General features: G+C 39.7%; 1 protein-coding gene across 2 annotated transcripts in view; it reads left to right on the top strand.

The window, feature by feature from the left end:
• Positions 1–22119, top strand: part of LOC116040939 (copine-9-like) — an 87869-nt gene that overhangs the window by 14335 nt on the left and 51415 nt on the right. Inside the window, exons 3-6 of one of the 2 annotated variants that reach the window (XM_031286680.2) lie at positions 9351–9397; positions 11274–11377; positions 13548–13586; positions 17036–17116. In XM_031286680.2, the coding sequence (XP_031142540.1) occupies positions 9351–9397; positions 11274–11377; positions 13548–13586; positions 17036–17116 (271 nt within the window). The other variant, XM_031286681.2, reaches the window with a different exon arrangement.

Here is a 22119-nt window from a genome sequence, read left to right as displayed (position 1 = left end):
CATTAAAAGTATTCAGCCATACTGTGGTGTGCATGATGTTTTTTTTTTTTTGTTTTTTTTAACTCTGCCTGTTGCTCAATCAGCGAAAGTGAAAACAGGTGTGCACCATTATGTCCTTTCAGCAGTGAGTGACTGAGCTTTCTGAAGTTATTTGAGGAAGAGTAAAACTGTTGCAATGGCTAAAACAAGACCGGATTTTGACAGGGGAAAAATCGTAACTCAAGGCCCACTTAAGAACCTTATTTTTTTGAGCTTTCAACCATTTCACAGTCTTAATCAGCACAGTCTGGTCCTAAGCTCAAGAATGAAACTTACACACTCAAGGCCAAACAGTGTGAGAAACAGAGTGTCTGAGAAATGCACTGAAAGAAGCCTGTGAGAGCCTCTAAGGCTGCGATGATGAGAGTGCATATTATTTATGAAATCATCAGGGATCAAAGTTAGTGATCAATGACAGATCCACAGTGCAGAGAACACACGAGAGATAACAACACAGACATGAAAGATGGAAGCGCATGATTGAACATTTGGGACATGTACAAAAATAGAAAGACAAATTAGAGACAGAACCCAAAAGCTTCTACACTTTGATGGCACTTCATATCAGATGATAATTTACCCAGTTCTCATTTCAATGCAGTGAATCCTTTTTCTTCCACCTGAAGCAGCCAGAGCCTTGGCCCTGATTAGATTTTCCTCAAGACTGGAATTTTTTTTTTCAACTGGGTTCCCCTCTCTCCCCTTTTAGTCATCATCCCTTTTGAGCTTTGTGTGTGTGTGTGTGTGTGTGTGTGTGTGTGTGTGTGTGTGTGTGTGTGTGTGTGTGTGCTGTTGCACGTGTGTTGCAGCGCTGTACAAAAATGTGCTAAGATACCAAAGCAAAGACTCTGAAGCACTTCTCCTTATCTAATTTATTGATAACTCAGTATTTGTCCTTGGGGACATTGTATCACGTTGCCTGGTCATTGTGCAAATTCAATTTATTTCTTACCATTACCTGATGCCTTTCGGTATCCGCCCACACATGGGGGATGTTTTAACTTTGCAAACAATGTGTGTCTGAAGTGAAGAACTAGGATACTGGCTTGCAAAGAATGAATTCTTAGATTTTTTAAATAGACATGAATAAGTCTAAATATAGAGAGCAGTAGGCAAACATATATGAGAGACGGCATACAGTGTTTCCAATTCTGTGCTTTTCCTCACTGCAAGTAAGAAAGCTTCCAGTTCCTTCCACTTTTCTTATTCTTTTTACTTTTATTCTTATGCTGGATTACAATGCAAATCATTTTTTTCACTCTTTGACGGACTTTTTATGTTTCCTATCATATGCTTTATATTGCATGCTTGAATATTGCATGCCTGGAGACCATGAACTCCAGGCATGCAATATTCAAGGTTGCAGCGCTGAAATTTGTTCTTGGTCTCAATTTGATTTTTTTCTCTTATCTTGGATGTGTCTCATTTTTGGCCAGCGGCCCTAGTTACAGTATGTGATCTTAACTGAGTCCAGTGCAGTTCCTGTTCAAAGTTTCTGGCTAATTTCTCATAGAAACTGAATTGTCTTAAAGCTGCAATAATCAATATTTTTATATTAACAATGGCTCAAATCACTATGTGAATAAGGTCTCTCATATTTACAAACGCATGTAGTTTTTGATTTTAGATTTTGGTTCAAGACCCGCAACTTTACTGTTTTGGTTTGCCCTGCTCATCAGCCACATCCCCGATATGGATGCTGCCTTACCTCCACCAGGGAGCACATCCACAGTGCCCTTCTACTTCATAGAGGTTGTTGGGATCGTATGCAGCCTGAAAAAAGACTGCAGATGTAGTGGTGATAAAAATGCTGTGATTATGAATACATTGAATAGGAATATATAAGTTAAAAGTTACTTAAAAATGTGCATAAAAACGTTAAGTTAAAACTGTGAAGTTAAAATGCTCTAATTCATTACACTGCTTGGTTTGAAAGATGGTAATTCATTTCTTAAGTTAAATTGCACTATGATTTGTAGATCGGTAATCCATTGCTACTACTTTTTTTGGTAAAAGAGGCTTAAAGGATGAATAGGATAAAAAGACGATTTGTGTCTATAATGCTGTCTAATTTGCCTTTTATAAGATTTTGGTGAAAATGCAGTATTTTCTTTCTTTCCCTAAGTTTCTATTTGTTTCCTGTTTTAAGTACCAGTTGTGATCTGCTGATCTGTTTTTGATTTCTAATGCCTCATTCGGACTGTGTAAGGGAATGTGTGGCTTACGCTCGTCCATTACAACATTGGACTTAACTGAAGCTTTATCGTGTCTGTGTCTTACTTTCTATTTTCCCCTTTTCAGGGGCGTAAAACTTACATGATTTTCTTTGTGTTGAAAAAAACATTTTATTCTTTGATTTTACTTTTAGTTAAAGCTATAGTGCGTAGTATCTGTCGCCCCCATGAGGAATTCTAAGTGATGACAACAACACTGTCGGCGCGTCCCATCTTTACAATCATTCAAAGAAAGAACCAAGCAGGCCTGCCTTGTGGCACGATCCAAATTTTCTTTAGAACTTGCAATTTTCTGCGTTTAGCTTGCTAGCTCGAGGTTTGTTGTTGTTTCCCGAAGAGAACAAAGTTAAACAGCGGCAACACACACACACACACACACACACACACACACACACACACACACACACACACACACAGTGATTATCCTGGAAATGTTCTCGATTCAGACTACATTGTAGCAAACTCAATCATTTCAAGAATCATTGATGAAACTTTTCGGAATGAACACATTTGTTTGGTCCCAAATAGCTAGCTGTTAACAAATGCTCTAGCAGTGCTAGGGGACGCAACTAGGCTATGTCATGGCAGGTGTGTTTGTGTTGCTCAGGACCCAAGGAAGCGCAGTGTCGAGTGTGAAGTTGTTTGGATGAGCGGTTCTGGAGAAAGCTGCAAGCAACAACACAAGAGGGCCAAGCGATCAGCCCGTTCCGAACAGACTCGTTTTGAAAAGGCTATGCACCAGTGTAGTATAATAATCCAATCAATCAATCAATCACTAGATGATTTTACACTGGTGTTTTGTTCACCAAGGATGGAAATTATGTAAGCCCTTTTGGAAAGTTCTAATGCGTGCTGTGTACCAATTAATGCTGTCAGTCAGTGTTTTAGAGTAGGTGTCACTTTTTTAAACGATGGAGGTTTCATTTTGAAACAAAGCTCTTTTCATACACCATGTTCTGCCTTGCTGTTAGTCAGTTGGATACTCATGCTGGCCCTTTGTGTTATTGAGTCCAGTCCTGACTGGGTTTTAACATATTCTAGGCATGTGTGACCTCACCACATTGATGTTGCCCTTGGAGAGATGCATTTGAAGTGCACTAGCTAAGAAGAATTTAAATCCCTAAAGAGATTTTGGGCTGGTAGTCGGTCAGAGACAAACTTATCTGTATGATTCATTCTTTTGGACCCAGATTAAAAATAATAGAATTCATGAGATATTTTTTATTCCCAATCGCTTCTTCTTTGTTTTCGTGTGACCCTTTTGCACTTCAAGAAGCGTAATTTACGGCTCCAATTCCTATTCAAATTTGATACAACAATGGTATAATTTTCAGTTCTAGAGTCATAAGAAAACCATTGCTGACATTGGCTCATTAAAACTTTGAAAGTTTAAGAGAGAACATAACAAAATTGATGCAATCTTTTAGGTGCTTCATACTCTCACTGTGCAGCTTCTAAAGCCACACACTACTTGTACTTATATTTCTATCCTCTACCATTTACACCACTATCAGGCTCCCATATGAAACATCCCACTTCTCTTATGTAACATCATTTGCCAGTGGAGTACTGACAGTTTTCATCCACATGCAGTTTCACTCCACTAAAATATGAAGGAGAGATGGCCTCCCTGCTCCGAACAGTCTTGGAATATTTTAAATGAAATAACAATTATGTGTATCGAATCAATTATATCGAATGTCTTCTCTCATTGCGTTGTTAGTGAGTCATGTTTATTAAATTACATAAACTATGTGATACTTCCTGTACATTCATTTAGTTGTATCTGCTTTAGGATTCTGACTCACTAGCAGGTAGGAGTTAATGTTTAGTTATAGCACAGCAGGTGTGCTTTTAGTTTTGAGTTTGTTCCTTGTCCTGTTATAAAATTCTGTTTTAGTGCCTGCTGTGGTTTTACAATGACTCATCTGGAAGACTTTTATTCCGATATATAACCTATATGATTTAGGCTGCTTTGATGTGATTCAGAATTAAGACCAAAAAAAGTTTGTATTGCATTTCCAGTTCTGCCTCATTTTTCTACATGCAGGTTGCTGCTGCAAGTATTTGAGTGTTTGTGAAAATTGCTTTTTAACAGTAGGAAGCAGAATTTCTGTCATGGCACTAGATGACAGAAATTGTTTGATGTTATGTGTTAGCACATCTTTGTTCCGTCTTGTTCAATATCTACAATATAAAGATAAAAAGAAAATGATGGAAGGCAAAGAATTTGATTTTCCGTTGGTAAGGTTTTCCTCATTCATTGTGTAGCGCAGTGGTTTCCAAACCTTTTCATGTCAAGGACTCCTAAAATAACACAAATTAGACCACAGACCCCCATTTGTTAAGATTTGCTCTCAAGGTCTAACATCCAGTAGGATTTTTGCTTTTAGATGTTTTATTACAGAAAGTGTATAAAACCAGTGACAAATAGTCATACATTCTTTCATTGTGTTATGGAATTATAGTGAAAATACTTATTCCCCTTTTTGCAAGGGACCCACTCAATAACCCATGGGGGTCCCTAGACCTCACTTTGGGAACCACTGGTATAGCCTACACATTCAGTAAGCAGGTCAATTATAATTCTCAGTGGCGGAGGTGAATAAAGGCAAGGCCTGAGTCATACCATCTAAATAAAGGTCACTGGTCTCCAATTACCCTCGAGGTCTCCTGATGAGATCTGAGGAAAGGATGAGCTGCCCCCGTTGATTCAGAAGTTCATGGTTGTCCTCACACCCACAATATTTAACGACCATAATCATTTTAAGAGGAATCTCCTCTAGGTCAGCAATGGTTTGAAAGACACATGACATTTAGCGCTGTTACATGTTTAACTCTCTGCGTTCTGAACATGGTTATGTAGATTTTAAAGTGCATCGTAACACCCCCTTCACAAATAACCAAATAAAAATGAAAACAAAAGGCTAATAGCCTAACTAGTGTAAGGACAGGAAATGGTTACATTTCTGTTTGTATACATGTTAATAAAACGAAATACTGTATGTGTTAGTGAGTGTTAGTGGTGCTGGTAGGGAGATTTTTAAAATCTGGGTAGAGCTGGGCTAGCTGTTTCCCTTCTTCCAGTCTTTATGCTAAGCTAGGCTAATTGCCCGAAAGCTTGCGCTCTGTACAGTAGTGCATTTTCTTGATTTTCTGAGCAAAATAGATGGCGCTTTCTGTTCTAAAAAGGGTTGAAAGCACACTGAATTGCCATTCCTTGACTCTTTTTCTTTAATCCAGATGCACCATCTATTCGAGTCAACAAATACAACTAATGGTTAATGAAGCTTCATTTGGACATCACTACTTTACACACACCCATAAGAGTATGACTGTTCTGTCTCTTAGAATGAGAATGAAAATGTTGCTCTTATCCATGTTTTTGCAACTTAAAGCAACACTTTGTAACTTTTCTCGCTTCGGTCCCCCTACAGGTTGTCTCATTGGAACTACAGGTGCAGCTAAAAGTTACATAGTGCTGCTTTATGGACCCATGCAGTAGTATGTCCCGAATGCAGTTCCCTTCAGCTTTTTTCTCTTTGTTTCTGTTTTTATGGATTGCAACTTTACTGTTTTAAGTCAGGCTTAAATTTATGCAATCTCAGGTAAGGGTGATGGGGTAATCTCCGCTATTGCAGCATCACTTTGTGATTTAGGCCCATAAAATGGCTGGATTTTCACAGGAAATAACCCTGCCTGGTGTAGGGTATCTCCCAACAGTATATTGGCTCCCAGTTGTGCAGCTTTGTCATAGCTGCTTCACTGAGGTTTTAAGAATTGGCCTCCAAAGATTTGGGGCTCTCTAGTTTTATCCCTCTCTTGGCAGCAGATCAATAGATTAGTGGGGATGTGGGCCCACCCTGCCTCACCAACATTGCTGTAAGAGGGATTTCTGACAGCCAAGCCCTTCTTTTCCAGCTGAAATCTGCCACAATCTGACAGTGGATTTCCACTCTGCTTCTATTTCCCAAACAGTCATCCAACCATCCAATCTCTTTACCTGTCTTGTCCCTCTTTCTTCATCTATTTCCATATTCTTTCTCTCACCCAATTTCTCTATCTATCATTCCTATTCCACATTACTTGTCTCCCTGTCCTTCCCCTTATTTATTCCATTTTGTCCTCCCTCAGTCCTCCTTTTCTAGCTCCGCCTCCCCCCCACACTCCTGACACCCGACCACCTCTCTGTTTCACCTCACAGCGAGCAGCTTGTGCCCCCAGCCTGTAAGTAAGCCTGTGGCATCCTGTCTGTGTCTGCCTACTCTCTGATTATATTCTCCTGCAGTGCAAATCCAAGTGACAGGCAGCAAGAATACCCCAGTCGAAAAAGAAAAAAAACTTCACACAGGTGACTGCTGTCAGCTCGCCTGGCATTTGCCGGTTGAGTCCGAAAGTACTCTCTGCCACTTTCAATTACAGTTAACACACTAATCGGATGGACATTTTGACATAGAAAGATTTGAAATGTCCCTTAATGGGCTTGCATGTAGATTACATGTTCTTTACTTCCTGTAGCGATCTGTGAAAAAAGATAAATTAGATGTGAAAAAGTGCATTGCATTCATTTTTTTCTGTCAAGGATGTGCACACATAGTGGTTGAATTAATTTGAGTCGCTGTCCTATTTCCTCTTTCGCTGTGGAAAGAAGTGCCCCTCTGGACCAAATTCATAAATATAAATGATCAGATTATTGCAATTATTAATAATACAATATGTTGTCTTCGCTGCAGCTCTTTTTAGTACACCAAAGTACTGCTGTTACACGGAAATAAATGCTGTTATTCAGACAATAACATCAGATGTCCTCGTTTCCTCTCTCCTCCCATGATTTCCTCGCGTCTCTCCCGTTCCTCCTCGGTGGGAGGGAGGGAGGCAAATGGAGGAGTCGAGGTGGCAATTTAAGGGTTATGAGATGCACCTATAGTCTTTGGAAATCTTTACAATCATTCCCCGAAAGAACCAAGCAGGCCTGCCTTATTGCACGATCCAGATTTTCTTTAAAACTTGCCATTTTCAGAGTGTAGCTTGCTAGCTTGAAGGCTGTTGTTTCCCGTAATGAAGGGATTTTGAGAACGACAACACACAGAAAGCGGACATTCTGCGCGTGTGCTATGTGCTGATTGTCAGGCTTTATCCTGGGAATATACTTCCTATGATCCAGACTATTTTGCATACAATTGCATTTCTGGCAGGTATACAGTGTTGCCTTATATAACAATAACACATAGCTTCATTGTAATGTTTATCTGGGAAATATATGCTAGCGCTAGCTTTAGATGTAATTACAGCCAGTTTTTTTTTTTTTTTTTTTTTTTAACTGCTTTTCTTGTAATATGGAGCTTTATGAGCTTTCCTGTGCAGGTATATTTGATATTTCCCTGAAAGCAAGTTAGTGGTTTCAAAAATTATATAATGCTGCACATTGCAGTGACAATGCCCCCTTTAAAGGGGTGACCAAGACAGAGGAAGAAATAGCTGAGGGAAGCCGCAAAGGGAAGTAGTTATGTACTTTATTTCCATTATAGTATGTTTGTCTCCGTATGTGTAAAGGTTGGAAGTAGTTATGCAGATATAGACAAGAGGTGCATTCAGGAGGAGGCATTGGGACATTACAGTGGGTGTGGTGGTACCCTTTTTTATTAAAAATAAATTGCCACTGCCCCTCAAAATGTCTGCATGCTTTTTTGCTGGAGAGCCATAATTTTTCTGTCCTAGCAGACCTCTCTTCTACGTAAGAACTTAGTATGATTTGTGCTCAATTCCAATTCATTCATGTTTAGAGTCACCTGGGTACCCGTCCTGCCGCCAGACTATTGTCAGGAGTTGTAGTTGGAGTAGGAATTGGAGAGACAACGAATTGCCTAGTGATTTGGTCTCTCCATGGCTGACCAGATGGGCTCTTTCCTTTCCTAGTCACTTTCTATAAAGCAGACAATCAGTCAGGTTCTTAGGACACGGACGGCACCGATGTAGCCGCGACACGGATTAGTCTGAGCCCATTGTCGGGCTGAGGCGATGTCACTCTGCAACCTTGGGGAAACATCAAGGTCCTGTAACTTTGATGTCTGATAAAGAGACATACTCTGCATCATTTCAGTTGCTGGGCCAGAGAGAGTATTGGGGTACGACTTTGATACAAGCTAATTTAAATCCTGGAGTGTCTTTGTCTGTGTTGTTTTTTTGTTCTGTAACCTACTTGAAGGCTAACATGTGATTCACAAAGTAAATAACTTGTAATACCCTTTTAAGCAGCACTGTATGCCTCTCGTATGGTTAACAACCTGACAAAGAAAAGATAGTTTTCTTCTAAAGACACAATGCCCAAAAGGTTTGCTGCCTGCGGCCCTTTCTCTGTTATCTCCCCTCTGTTAATTGCTAATTAGGAAGGAAAATGTGGTTTTAATTGTGTGCCGGTCGAGACAGTCTGAAGTTCATTAGAACTAGTGTCCAAACTTCACAAAAGCACACAGTGGCTGATGGTGCCCGTCTAGACACAAACAACAACAACACTTGGCCAGTTATTAATACATTCCATTAGAGCCTTTAGTTAGTGTTGTTTGTTTGATTAAACAAAATAATTCACATGTTTAATTTTAACATGACAACATGATGAATTTGTGGGTTATAATTGTGCTGCCTCTGCCTTATTGTATATGTATGCAGTCGTAGTCAAAGCAAAGTTTATCCTCAGAAGACAAAGGTACATTACAGTAGGACTCTGTAAACGGTGAAGCACAAACAATGGTTAGTCAGGGGACCCGTACTTTAACTTGTTAACCCAGTGTGTAGGATTAAGGGGGATCTATAGGGAGAAATGGAATATAATATTCATAATTATGTTTTCATGAGTGTATTATCACCTGAAACTAAGAATCATTGTTTTTGTTAGCTAAGAATGAGCCCTTCATATCTACAATAGATTCAATGGAAATGGATGTGGATTGCATTGATTTTCTTACCTGAGTGTTTTAATATATTTCAGGTGCTGCAGGTGCCAACAGGGCTAATCACTAAAATTTAATAGCTTCTTCCTTTTTTCCCCTTCGGCTTCTTCTCCTTCTCTCTCGCTCCCAGTGGTTGTGTTGTATTTGCAGGCTGTGGGAACCAAAGAATGGAGGGAGGTAAGTTAAGGACCCTTTTTCTCTTCAATATCCAATATTAGTGTCTAACTGTCTGCCAGATCAGTGTTTTTTTTCTTTTCTGAATGCTAAATTATTGACTTCAAGAGTTTCTCCTCGATGCTAATGACTTTCAGTCAGGGCTAAGAAAGGGGGTTATTAAGATGAAGTCCAGAGGCAACTCACTGCAAACCCTGAGAACATTTTGAAGAAAATTGAAAGTGTCAACCTCTTCACTTGCCCACAAGAGTGTAACCACTGTCTGGAATGGACTCAGATAGGGAAAAAAAGCTTCATATACCTCACCCAAACTGATGAATTAATAGTAAAAGGTTAAGGAATTAATATATAAAAAGAATCTCATTATTAGACAAAAGGAATTCATATTATTAATTAAGGGCCAGAAAAAGAAGGGAGATTCCTTTTTTGGTCTCATCAAATCTGCCCTGTCTGCTCCTCACAACTTTTTGTTGTCTCACCCTCTGTCAGTCTTTTATAAGGCGGGGTTATGTGACTTTTCCATTCATTACTGTTGATTAGAATTTTTTCCTTTTTTTCTATTTTTTTTTGTTCGGCGCCTCGGCACACAGACACATTACCATGTCATCTCAGCCCTATTTTGCCTCGTTTTATTTGCCTATGACATTCTGTCTTTAGTCTGTGTATTTACCCATTAGCATATTCAAAGCCAACACTGATGTGTCAGTGAAGGCTTTGCCACCACTGATCCCCCCCACTTCAAGATACCTCACACCTATTTTGTTCCATGTGGCAGGGCTTAATCAAAAACACGGCATGAATCACACTGCAATCAGCAGAGTAAACATCTCGCTACCGGGCATGCACACCATGAGCACATAATTGTGCTTGAATGGAAACTTGACAAATCCTTTGTTTTCTTTTGACATATTGTTTTGCATTATGACTAAAATGTATATATAATTTGTGAATGAAAATGTGTCCTTTGAGAGACAGATTTGCATTTCTCATTAGCAAGCAAAACAAAAAAATCATCCGTAAATCAAAGGGTAAGGTTAGAGCCATTTGACATAATTTAATACTGAAACCACACATTTTCTTTTTAACTGCTCCGCTTACTCTAGGACAATGGAAAAAAAACAACATCTCCCCCAGTTACAAAGTAATTCCCTAACCTTCATGCTTGCCCCAGCACCTCTTAACCAAATCACACCTGAGTGAGATTATGAAACAAAGGCCTCCAGCCCCAAAAATAGAAACACTACAAGGAAATATCATGGGTTTTTCCTTTTCGAGTCGATACTCCAGGTGACTTCTAAGGTCCACTACGCTCCCCTGCAAGGCCTTGGTAATGGCCAGGCTGGGGACGCAGTTGATAGCAGGGATTATGTGCGCAGGGCACTAAAGACACGAATCGAGGTATTGAGACTGCGGTGAGGCAGTGCCAAGATCAATAGCTCATTACATGGTGCAGTCGGGCCAGGCCGCAGAGGCGAGGCTGGCAGTCCACCGGGGGGATTACCGCTGTGATTGTCAGGGAGATGGACAGACAGCCGGGCCCAGGAGAGAGGCTGGACTCACAGGACTCTGTGGACTTGCCGGGTGGAGAGCTGGGTCAAATGTGGCTCTAATTTAGCTTTTTGATTTCTCTAGGGACACAGGATTTAACACACAGCACAAGGTGTGATAGTAGTGTGGTCATAGTTTCGCAAAGGCGATTTGTATTTATGGATTCTAATCCTGTGTGAAATGTTACAATGGTAATAGGCTGCTGTTGAATCTCATGAATTTTAGTTACTTCTTTCTTCTGGTGTATTTTTCTTAATGTGAGCTTAACATGCATTGACTTATGAAACAATGCTGATATTACCACCAATTATCACTTTCTTTCTTTTTGTAGTTTGGCAGGACAGAGGTAATCGATAATACTCGGAATCCAGATTTCGTCAGAAAGTTCGTCCTGGATTTCTTCTTTGAAGAGAAACAAAATCTAAGGTTTGATGTGTAAGTAGTCTTGACTGTTTTTCATTCACTTTTTCTGGATGAATCTGAATTTATTTAATTCTAAACTTTATGCTAGGCATTCAGAGTAACCAAACCAAAAATAGCAATGCTTTTGATTACATTTGAATAATTTCTTTCACTACAGGTTTTCTGTTAAGTAAAAAAGAAAAAGAGCTAATTCTGCCCGATTTGGATAAATGAACAGGCCAATCACTGCTAAGATCAAATGCTGAGATGTCCAATCATGGAAGGAGATTTAAAAAAAAAAAAAGAAAACTTGCCAAAGTTACTTGATAGCCCAAATAATAGTCCAACTAATAATACCTGTATACCCACTTGGATATTCTGTTTGGTTCACCTACCTGTTGTCCTTAATCAGTAACAAGGAAAGATCACTTGCCTCCGTAGCTTTAATCAAGGCACAGACATGTGCTTTCATTGCTTTATTGTGGGGTCTGTAGGGCAGAAGCTTGTATACAGATTGAACATGAACTTCTGATGATACTATTATGCTGGTTTTATATAATTGAAAACTCAGAGCGTCCCTCCTGTAGTGCAAGGTAATTTCCAAATAATAAGCTCTGTGAAACAACTCAGATACTACAGTAGAGTTTCAAGATAACACTTCCTGATATTCTTTTATTCTTGGCTCTTTTTAAGTCATTTTCTTAAAAAAAAAAAAAAATGGGAAAACGTTGAGAGGATGGATACTATCCTCATGTCTATGTGTTCACTATAAAGCTAGAGCTGGGAATCGATTAGCTTAGGTTAGCATATAGAGTGGAAGCAGGGGGAACGGCTAGCTAGCATGGTTCTTGCCAAGTTTAAAAATATGTCTACCAGCACCTCTAAAGCTAAAATATCTAGTCATTTAATCAATACACAAACCCAAATGTTAAAAAGTGCTCGAGCTTTCTCTCTGCACCCAAGCTAGAGAAACAAATAAGCATTTTTTCCTGAATGCTGAAGTTACATCGTTACGTGACTTTCTATTGCTCAACACAGTTTTGGCAAACTTACCTTGACGAACAAACTCCAAACCCACATGTCTCTCTGTAGAGATAAGCATAGGCTAGATATTGCTAGCTTAACTAAAAGCCAGTTTACGTATTAGCTTAGCTTAGCCTGTATGGGCACGGTGATTCTTGATTGTTAGTGGTCTGCGACACTGCAATATTTGGTATCGATCCGATACCAAGTAAATACAGGATACTTTTTAATAATTAAGGTGGATGAATTTTTATGACCTTTAGCCCAAGTGTTTTTGTGATTTTTACATTTGGAATAAGTTAAAAACCAAGGACAGAATTCTCATATGCTTGTTTAATTTTGTTGTGTTACCACTGTATCTTACAGCCTTTTTACAAATTATACAGCTTGCCGTTGTTTCATTTTAAGCCTGAAAATATAGCCACACTGCGCTCCTCTTCCTCTCTGCCATTCTTCTGCTCCGTCTCTGTGCTGCTTGTGTGTGTGTGGTTCTGGCCGCCGCCGGGCCTGGCTGCTTGCTTGCTTGCTTGTTTGTTTGCCTGGCGTTGCTGAGTCACGTGACGGTACAACACTGAATCACTAGAGGGGGTTGGAGGAGCAAAGTGTGCCTGCTCTGCGTTGTGACAGGAGCGAAACTTGAAAGCAGCGGTACTCACACAGACAGCCAGCTCTTTGATGAAACCGCAGCAGTGCATAGGCTGCTGGCATAGGCTACTGGAGAGAAACTGAAGCTAAAGTATTGTTCTCATTACACTGGTATTGATCAATATAAATACCAACGTTGGTATCAATATTATTGATATTTGGATCGATCCACCCACCACTACTGATTGTAGCCTTACCAGCTCGTTAGCTAGTATACCTAGGTATATTTTAGTCGTTGACTCCCCCTCCTTCAGCCCCTGAGTCAAGCTATAAACCCTCCAACTAAGTCAGCAAATATACTGATGCCTCCAAGTTGATAGAGCATTATTAGTAACTGCAACATTATGACAGAATTTTTACACAGTAATGTGTTATTGTCCAACACAAAAAAAGTGAGCAAGGAAATTGTTGCTTTTTTAAACAGCTCAATCTTTGAAGACTAATACCAGTGGATCCATACATGTAAATGCACAAAATCTCTTTAAATGCATTATCACAAGTTCTTCCAGTCTTATGACCTATTTCTTTCTCGCAGGTACAATGTGGACTCCAGAAGCTGTAACATTTCCAAATACGTAAGTACAGTATGTCAAACTCCAATGACAGTTTTGACTCAGCGCTGACAACTTAGATCAGCCATCAAATGTATCGCATTGTATTCAGCATTACTCACACTGTTAAAGCTAATGTACAGTGAATGAGGCCAGCAGCTGATGGTGATTTGGTGTTTAGTATACTGTAATCTGTCTTGTGACCAAGCCTTGTTTTTCTTCTTATCAAATCAACTCACGTGGGAGAGTAGAAGGTGAGTGGTGTATACCTATGCAGATTACTTTATTATTGTATCCTACATTCATTTCACTTTTTCTTTTCTAATATATTTCAGCGTCCCCAGCAGAGACTTTTGTGATTTGTCTGTGTTTCGTTCACTTTCATTTTATTATGTTTTTCTCCCATTCTTTCATCTCATCTCATCAAGGACAAACACCAACAGCTCTCACCCGGAAAGCTTCCCACGTAGTCTTGTTCTTCATTTTGTCCGTCTGTGTTTCATCATCTGCTCAGGTAAAGCAACTTTCAGAACTCGACTTCAAAGTGAAAGCAGCTGTTGTTCTTTGAGACAGTGCACTACAGCAGATTGAGCACGTCGGGACATTTACCTACACACATATTCAGTTTGTGGGTCTCGCACCTACACTTGCTCGCCCACACCTGACAGACATCAACCCATTGTGCTCTGCCCTTGTTGCTGTGCAGGAGTTTTTCTGTCGTGTCATCTCTTTTGAATTATTCATGTTGCCATATGTTTTACTCTGTAGTGTGCAGGCTGGTTGTAAACTTCAAACTCTGATGTTCAATGAAAAAGCTGATTGAAGGGGAGAACTCTTCCTTTTCTAACATACATTTGACATTTGCCTTATGCACTGCTGCTTTTAGGAATAATAAGTCACCAAGGACCGGGAACAATGCACCCCTCTAGGACTTCCTCCGCTTGACCTAGTTGGGTTAATGCATGCTTATATAAAAGGTGGAATTAAACCCTCAAGTTAAGGCTCAATTTAAAGTGACACTTCAATAAGATGAGATTACACTTTAGTGGAACTTTTAATAACCTGAATACCTTTATTACTATCCTTATTGATTTTATGGTCTTTCATAACTGTTGAGCCTATTACCTAACCCAGTTTATGAAAGCACTCAAGGTCCACAAATGTGTAGAGTAATTAGTTTAATGTTAATAAATTGTAATGAACTGGTTCCCCTGTGCTAACTTATGAACTCATATGTTGAAAAACTTTAAGAGCACCTCAAATAAATGGGAATCTGTAACAATCTGAGCACACTGGTGTCTTATACCCTTTTCCCACCAAAATAAGCACGTACATGCAGGTTTTTTAAACGCGGAAAAAACGGCTACAAATAGGAGATGGACTCTTTTCACATTGCCACGAAAATTGGCGTGTCCACCCGGGTGTCATGTTTCTACAATGCCGATCGGAGCTGGAGTCGATAAATACCTGTGACTACTGAATGGTGATTTGTCCCGGGAATACATGCCGATTGTAACCTTTCCCACAAAAGACAAAAGTCAGATGTTAGAGGGTTTTTTGTCCAGTGGGAAAGGGGCTTTGGAGTTGTGTACAATTCCGAATAGCAAGAATTGTAAAAAGCAAGGCATTATTAAAGGATACTGTAGGTTCATATTTTTTCAAGTTTGTCTTAAACAATAGTCAGGTGCCCGTTGGAAGATTGAAACAGGTTTTACTTGCTGCAACTGTTCCTCGCGGCCATGCTGGTCAACAAGAGATTCCTTCTAAAAGTGATTTCAATTTCAATCCACAGTTCTCATTCTGTGGAAAAACAACATTTATGAGAGTGTAGTCTCGCTTTGCCATACCTTCCTCCACAGCGCTGTAGAGGAGGGTCTAGCTAGTCCACACAGAATTCCAGGATGAGAGAAAAACGTGCTCTGGTTTATTGGCATTTCTTTAAACCAATCACAATGGACATAGGCAGAGCCACGGTGCCGCTGCAAAATAGCCTCGGGAAGGAACTTGTTTTGGTGGAACGTGTACGTTCAAAGTTGTTTTAGTCGTGCAACAGAAAACTCAGATTGGACAGATAGTCTAGCGAGCTGTCTGGATTTACCCTGCAGAGATCAGAGGAGCAGTTAACCATAGTCCTCAGAAATCCACCAGAGAAATTCCAACACAAAGAAAGCGGAAGGTGATGAACATCCGGTCGAAAAGAGTGAAATCCGGCAGAATTTCCGGCAGCAATGTAGCCTTCCTGGAAGTGAAACGTCGTGGATATAGACTAATAAGTGTGATAATTTTATTTCAAATAGTTAAATATTAAAAACAATCTATTTAAATGGTTTCTCAATAAAACAACGCCTACCTTTTAAGAGTCTGTGTGTCTGTGCTTGGTGCGATAATATCACAGCATCATGTTCCATTATTATCTTTTAATATCACAATCCAAATCAGATCCATAATGTTAACTGCTCCTATGGAGCACGTAGCAAAGTTTTGGTGAGGAGGCATATGGAGAACAGAGATGCGGGGTGTCAGATCCATAGAAAAGAGATGGCAAACTGGTTCGTAATTAAGGATTTCAAAGTAATTTGTCACTTGTGCTGATTAACGGGACTCAGCAGAGCAGACATGCTGCTCCACCAGAAACATCTCTAGATATACACAGTAGGGCTCAGATTCTAGAGATTGTTTTTTTTTTATTTATTTTTTTATAACATCTTAGTTTTGATAGTAAGTTAAAATCACCTTTATGTCGGCGTAGGAAAAACCGTCGATCATCGATCATCCCTTCAATCATCGATATATACAAGCCTATTTGCATGGAAGGACGGTGGGATTTGTCCCGATCACCTATATTAATAAAGCATTAGAATACCTTAAGGGCCATTATGAACAGGAGGAATGATTACAGCAACTGTTCTTTAACCCTATGTGTTGTCTTCCCGTCGACCATGAATTTGTTGTCCTTTCGGATCAAAATTTAGAGATGAACTTTTTTTGGTGCTTTTTCCGATGTTTTTGTCCCTTCATTTGATGCTTTTGACCCTTTTTTTAAAACGTTTTTTGGTGTTTTTTTCAACGTTTTTTTTAATTCATGGTCAATAACAAAAACGTCGATCGTCGATCATCCCTTCAATCATCGATATATACAAGCCTATTTGCATGGAAAGACTGTGGGATTTGTCCCGATCACCTATATTAACAGTGAATCCCAAACTGGTCTATGTCAAAGTTTAGTCAGGATACGATTTTAAAACCATTTAAACCGTTTATTTCAAATGCTATGAAATTGAATAAAACGGGCAAAATTCAATGGAAGTAATCGTTAATTTTACCTGCGAAAAACGTTGCATGGGGCCAATACAACGTACATGCATAGGTTAAGTCATCTGCGTGCCATATTTACGGTACTTAACTGTTGGCTGGAATATATCTTGGTCCTGTCTTGCAATTAACTCTCTCTGTCTTCTATCTCCCCCCCCACCAAGGACTTTCTGGGTCAGACCTTTTGTACTCTGGGAGAAATCATCGGCTCCACAGGAGGGCGGCTGGAGAGGACCCTCTCGTAAGTCCCTCAACATCCTAAAATCCTGTCTTTTGTATCAATGAGACATTTCTTTCTTTTTTGTTCAGGTTATTGAATCATATTTACGATAGAAATGATGCACATTAATAATTTCTTGAGACCGGCAAAGTGAGAATGAAATGAGTCCCCCGCCGTCTCTCGTTCCATATTTATTGATGGCTTCTGTAGAAAACAACACCATATGAGTCATCGCAACTAATTCAATGTGTATGGACTCACCAAGTTGAAATAGCCTCATTTATTATATTGTTAGATCAGAGTGTGAGATGTCAGATCAGTCTGCTGCATCATTGCACGCTGAGTTGTTGTTGCTTAAGTAGTATTGAATTTTTTTATACACAAAAGCGACTGTCTGCTTGCGACAGTATTTTTTTTGCAAAGGACCTCAGTATAACTTTGAATATTGACAGACAGAAAGAGAACACGCTCATATTTTCAGCTTGGCGATATGTGGATGGAAGAAATCAATGTTTTTTCACATACTTAAAAAGGGGCAGATTCATTGTAAGCACAAACCCCTACTTTTATTGTATCTCTGCATTGTTAGATAACACACTGTTTTCTGAGGAGTGAAAGGAACGCTGGGAGACAGAGAGATGTGAGGTCAGAGAAGTCACAAGCCAGATTTGAATCCATTTTTTTGCAAAGACAAGGTATCCCCCCCATGTTTTGCCTATAATAACAATGTGGGACTCATAATACAAGGTGCAGGGCAACAATTCTTCACAGTAACACATATAGAGCAGCATATGCATCAGAAGCTTTAAAACTGCCTCTCACTGGGCGCCCAAATAGCTCAGTTGGTAGAGCGGGCGCCCATACAGTATATAGAGGTTTACTCCTCGACGCAGTGGGCCCGGGGTTCGACTCCGACCTGCGGCCCTTTGCTGCACGTTATTCCCCCCTCTCTCCCCTTTCATTTCTAAAAAAAAAAAAAAAAACTGCCTGTCACTGCTGCACAGCTGCACGTTTGCCTGACGAGCAAAGAGAAACGCAATTTGATTGGTTGTTTTTATCCCTCCATGTCGACGATCGCTGTGGCCGGAGGCATTATGTTTTCGGGTTATCCGTACTACGCCCACTGAGTAAGGTTGTGAGAAGCAGTTGAAAGCTCTAAGGGGGAAAAAAACTAGTAAGTGGACCTTAAGTTGAGACTTTTTTCACTCCTATGACTACTGTTTCCAAGGTCACAAGATTTTCAAACTCAAATCATTTGCATGTTATATTATATTCATATTTATCTCTAGTTGCGGTCCAAGTTTGCCAGTCAGCTAATTTGTACTCCCTAAAGCTTCTTTGGCGTTGCTCATGGAGGCTTAGCTCAACCAACAGCAACAGCTCTGCATATAAATAAACTTGTATAATTAAAACTCCACTCTGTCAACAACAAGTCCGCCCAGGTTTGTAGAGCCTTTTGTCTGGAATGCTAGTACAGTAAATGAGCCACTTTCTTCAGATGAACTCGTTGATGAGTCAGCTAGGGGCCCGTTTAGCTAGTGGCCAGTTTATGGCCCTAAAGCTGTCCCCTGCCAATAGCATTATTGGCATGTTTTAGAGAGCTTATTATGCTCAGGCAGACCAAACAATCAGCTGGTTATGGTCCGACGGCCCACATGCCACAGTGTTGGGTGGGCGAGAGGCAAAGAGAAAAACAGGGAGTGGGGAGAGAGAGAGTTGGAGAGCAGTAGTATTTAACAGTTTGGCATCATTGGATGTAAAGTGAATGTGATGCCAGTTTCTGTAGACTGATACAAAAATTGTAATTGAACCTGACGTCAAAATAATAGAAATTTGTTATGGGAGACATTCAAGCCATAATTTTCGAACAAGTCAATTTAACGTTCCTTTTTAAGCCTTTGATACGTCTTTTAACCCTGCCAACTCTGTCACTCACTCACACATGTTGGCAAGAAAAGATTTATAGATTGATGCCTCCCTTTTTTTTAATTGAATGGACTTTAAAGACTAGGACAATTACTCACACTCATCGCAAACCTGCCATAAGTTCCATCTGATTAATCATCTTTTCACTGTATCCATTAATGGAATTCACCTTGAGGAGAGAAATGAGAAAAGTGACATGAGTAAAATGTTACATGCAATAAGACCTCCGTCTGAAGGAGTTTTTAATGACTTATGCTGTGATTAATGCGGGACAAGGGAGCTTAAAGACACTGACAGGGGGGATTCTCCAACATCGTACAGATACTGTAACAGCCCAATCTATGCATTAAATGAATGGGAAATATGTGATAAGATGTGCCAACTTTTTTAATCAAATTTGCGCTTTTTCTTCTTGAATGTAGCCACATTTACATTGCTACGTTTTGGTTTTCAAGCGGAGTTTTTTTAAACCAAAATGTAGCAATGTAAATGTGGTCTAGAGGGTGAAACAGATTTGAGTCTTCTGCTGCTCTGAGAGTTGGTTTTGCAGAAACAATGTGCAGATCTATGGCATACTGTAAAGACACCTCAAGGAGGGTCCAAAGTCGTGAGATGTGTGTGTGACTTTGCTAAGGTTATTGCATGACCAAAGCATAATAGCCAATCAAGTCCCCTGTCGTCATATCCCCGCCACGCATTGTAGTTGTCTGCCAGAATATTTCATAAATTGACTTTCATTCAGTTTTAAGCCACATTTTTATGATACAATTTTTAGATCTTGGTCGTTTTTAACTATAGGCCTATAATCATTTAACAGATAAAAGATTTGAGTCATCGGACGTATGGATCTTAAGTTATCTGAGCTTGAGTTATCAAGCTGAGCCAGCTTGCAGCTCGGCTCGCAACCCCTCCATCCAACGTGCCGAACAGCGTTGGAGAAGCACTGATTTTTAACATGAAACTGCTTTATTCTGTTTTGTTTTTTTTAACCAGTTTTAATCACTGGCTCCATTTGTTCTGGAGAGGAGAAGAGCTCTGCAGATAATTAGACTCTCGGTAAAAACCTCCTGAATGATGAAACTGACTGCAATGACGGCATTGCTGTGTTTTTTTGTTATTGTATGGATTAAGAGACCAGTAGCGGCAGGATATTATATATTGTACATTTAAGTATGCTTTATGTTTCCTGGCAATGGAATTGTTTAGTACCTTCAAGTATTTGCCATTAGATATTAAAGTGAGATTTGAAAAAGCTAGACGTTGACATTTTCTTCTCATCAGACTCCATGAAAAAGCAAAAACACCAACTCTTGCGTTAAAAAAAAAAGCCTTATTAGCTGCTAAATGTTCCACTATGTTCTTCAGCTAGTCGCTAAGTAAGTGCCATTTGGTGCTGGGCAGGTAGAATGCAGTTTTTTTACTGAAAACAGCTGCCTGCTGTGGCAGGAAACAACGCTGATCACAGCAGTGAGAGTAAATCAAAACGGTAAATGGGAACTGCAGAATAGGGTGGTAATGAGGATTTGTCTCTACCAGCGACCCCTCACATGATATATAGTCATTTGATCTTTTGGTGATAACATTTTTTTGATTTGATGCAGTTTTAAAATCATAACTGCACTCAAACAAAAAGAAAGAAATCGTAATACACCATTGCATATTCTGTACCAGTGTTGTACTGTGCTGAAATGTACAATTACAAATATCAAACTCAAGATGACATATTATTTCCCATAATCCCAACAAATTGCTTCTTTTTCCTTTTTATCTCAAATGTTCTCTGCCATGGATATAACAATCCCAGCCCAGACAAAAATTCCATTTAAAAATAAAGGTTTTGAATTTACAAAACAGCCCAAACGAGCAAAACAATACAGCAGAGATAAATAACTGTCATATTATTCCCTATACACCTTGTGTCCGTGGCTTTGTCACCAAAAAACCTACGTCCCCTCTACTTCCCTCCCTGAAAGATTCAGCGAGACGCAAACTGAAAGGAACCGAAGTGTACCAGGAAGAAGCTAACAATGAAAAGGGAAACAACACAATTATAAACCAACAGAGGACAATCACTATTCCTCCCATATGGTCAGTGTCTCTGATGGCTGCCTGCAGGGAAAAGACAGCTGTCTGGAGCTTCTGATAGATCAGACACCGCAAAGCCCAGGGGGAGAAACATGGGAGGATGAAGGGAGAAAGGGAGGTAAAGGGGAGATAGAAAAAGGGAGGTATGTGAAGGGTGACATCTCAGTAGACAAAGGAAAGAGAGACGATGGAGATGAAGACAGGGAAAGTAATTCACCTAAAGGAAACAAAATATGTGAAGGAGATTGAAAAAGGGCAAAAGATGGAAGAGAAGAGGTGAGAGGAGAAGAGACACACACAAACATTAATAAAAAAGCTAGGACAAAGACAACACAGACCCTGTATATAATATTGGGTTATTGATTTTTTTTTTTTCTATATTTGCTGTCTTCACACACACACACACACACACACACACACACACACACACACACACACACACACACACACGCACACAAAGAGTCCGAAACATATATGGTTCTGGTAGCCTCCTCATGTTGGTGGGTGTATGTTTTTATAGGTCAACAGTTTTAGAAATAGGCTTCATGCTGCGTGGCAACCTAAGCACTCCTTTCCACTTACCTGTGTGTTGCTATGGTAACCGAGGGGGGCTATTAGCCGAGGCGGTAAAAGTATAACAATGATCCAAAATACACCCTTTTGAAAAAATAAATGGGGAGCTCGGCGGGATATATTATATGGACCCATACGACTACATACCAATGGTACTTTTAAACTTGAATTGATTTTTGTCGAGAGAAACATAAACCGTCATACACATAGCCACAATACATAGGCCTACATATGTGATGTATGAATCCATCTATAGCATGAGCAACAACTTCTTATCTTTACCACATCATCACCACTTGCAGTTGACAAGCAAGCGAAAAACCAGACAAATTACCCATTTGTAAATGTAATCTGAAAAAATGAGGCCGATCTATTAACAATCCCACATGCTGCCAGTCGCCCTGATGTAGATTGATGAGGTGTATAGTTGACTAAATAAG

This window comes from Sander lucioperca, chromosome 12, assembly GCF_008315115.2.
Source record: "Sander lucioperca isolate FBNREF2018 chromosome 12, SLUC_FBN_1.2, whole genome shotgun sequence".
NCBI classification, from domain to species: domain Eukaryota; kingdom Metazoa; phylum Chordata; class Actinopteri; order Perciformes; family Percidae; genus Sander; species Sander lucioperca.
The sequence above is the reverse complement of the archived record's forward strand: the minus strand, read 5'-3'. Positions and strand labels throughout refer to the sequence as shown.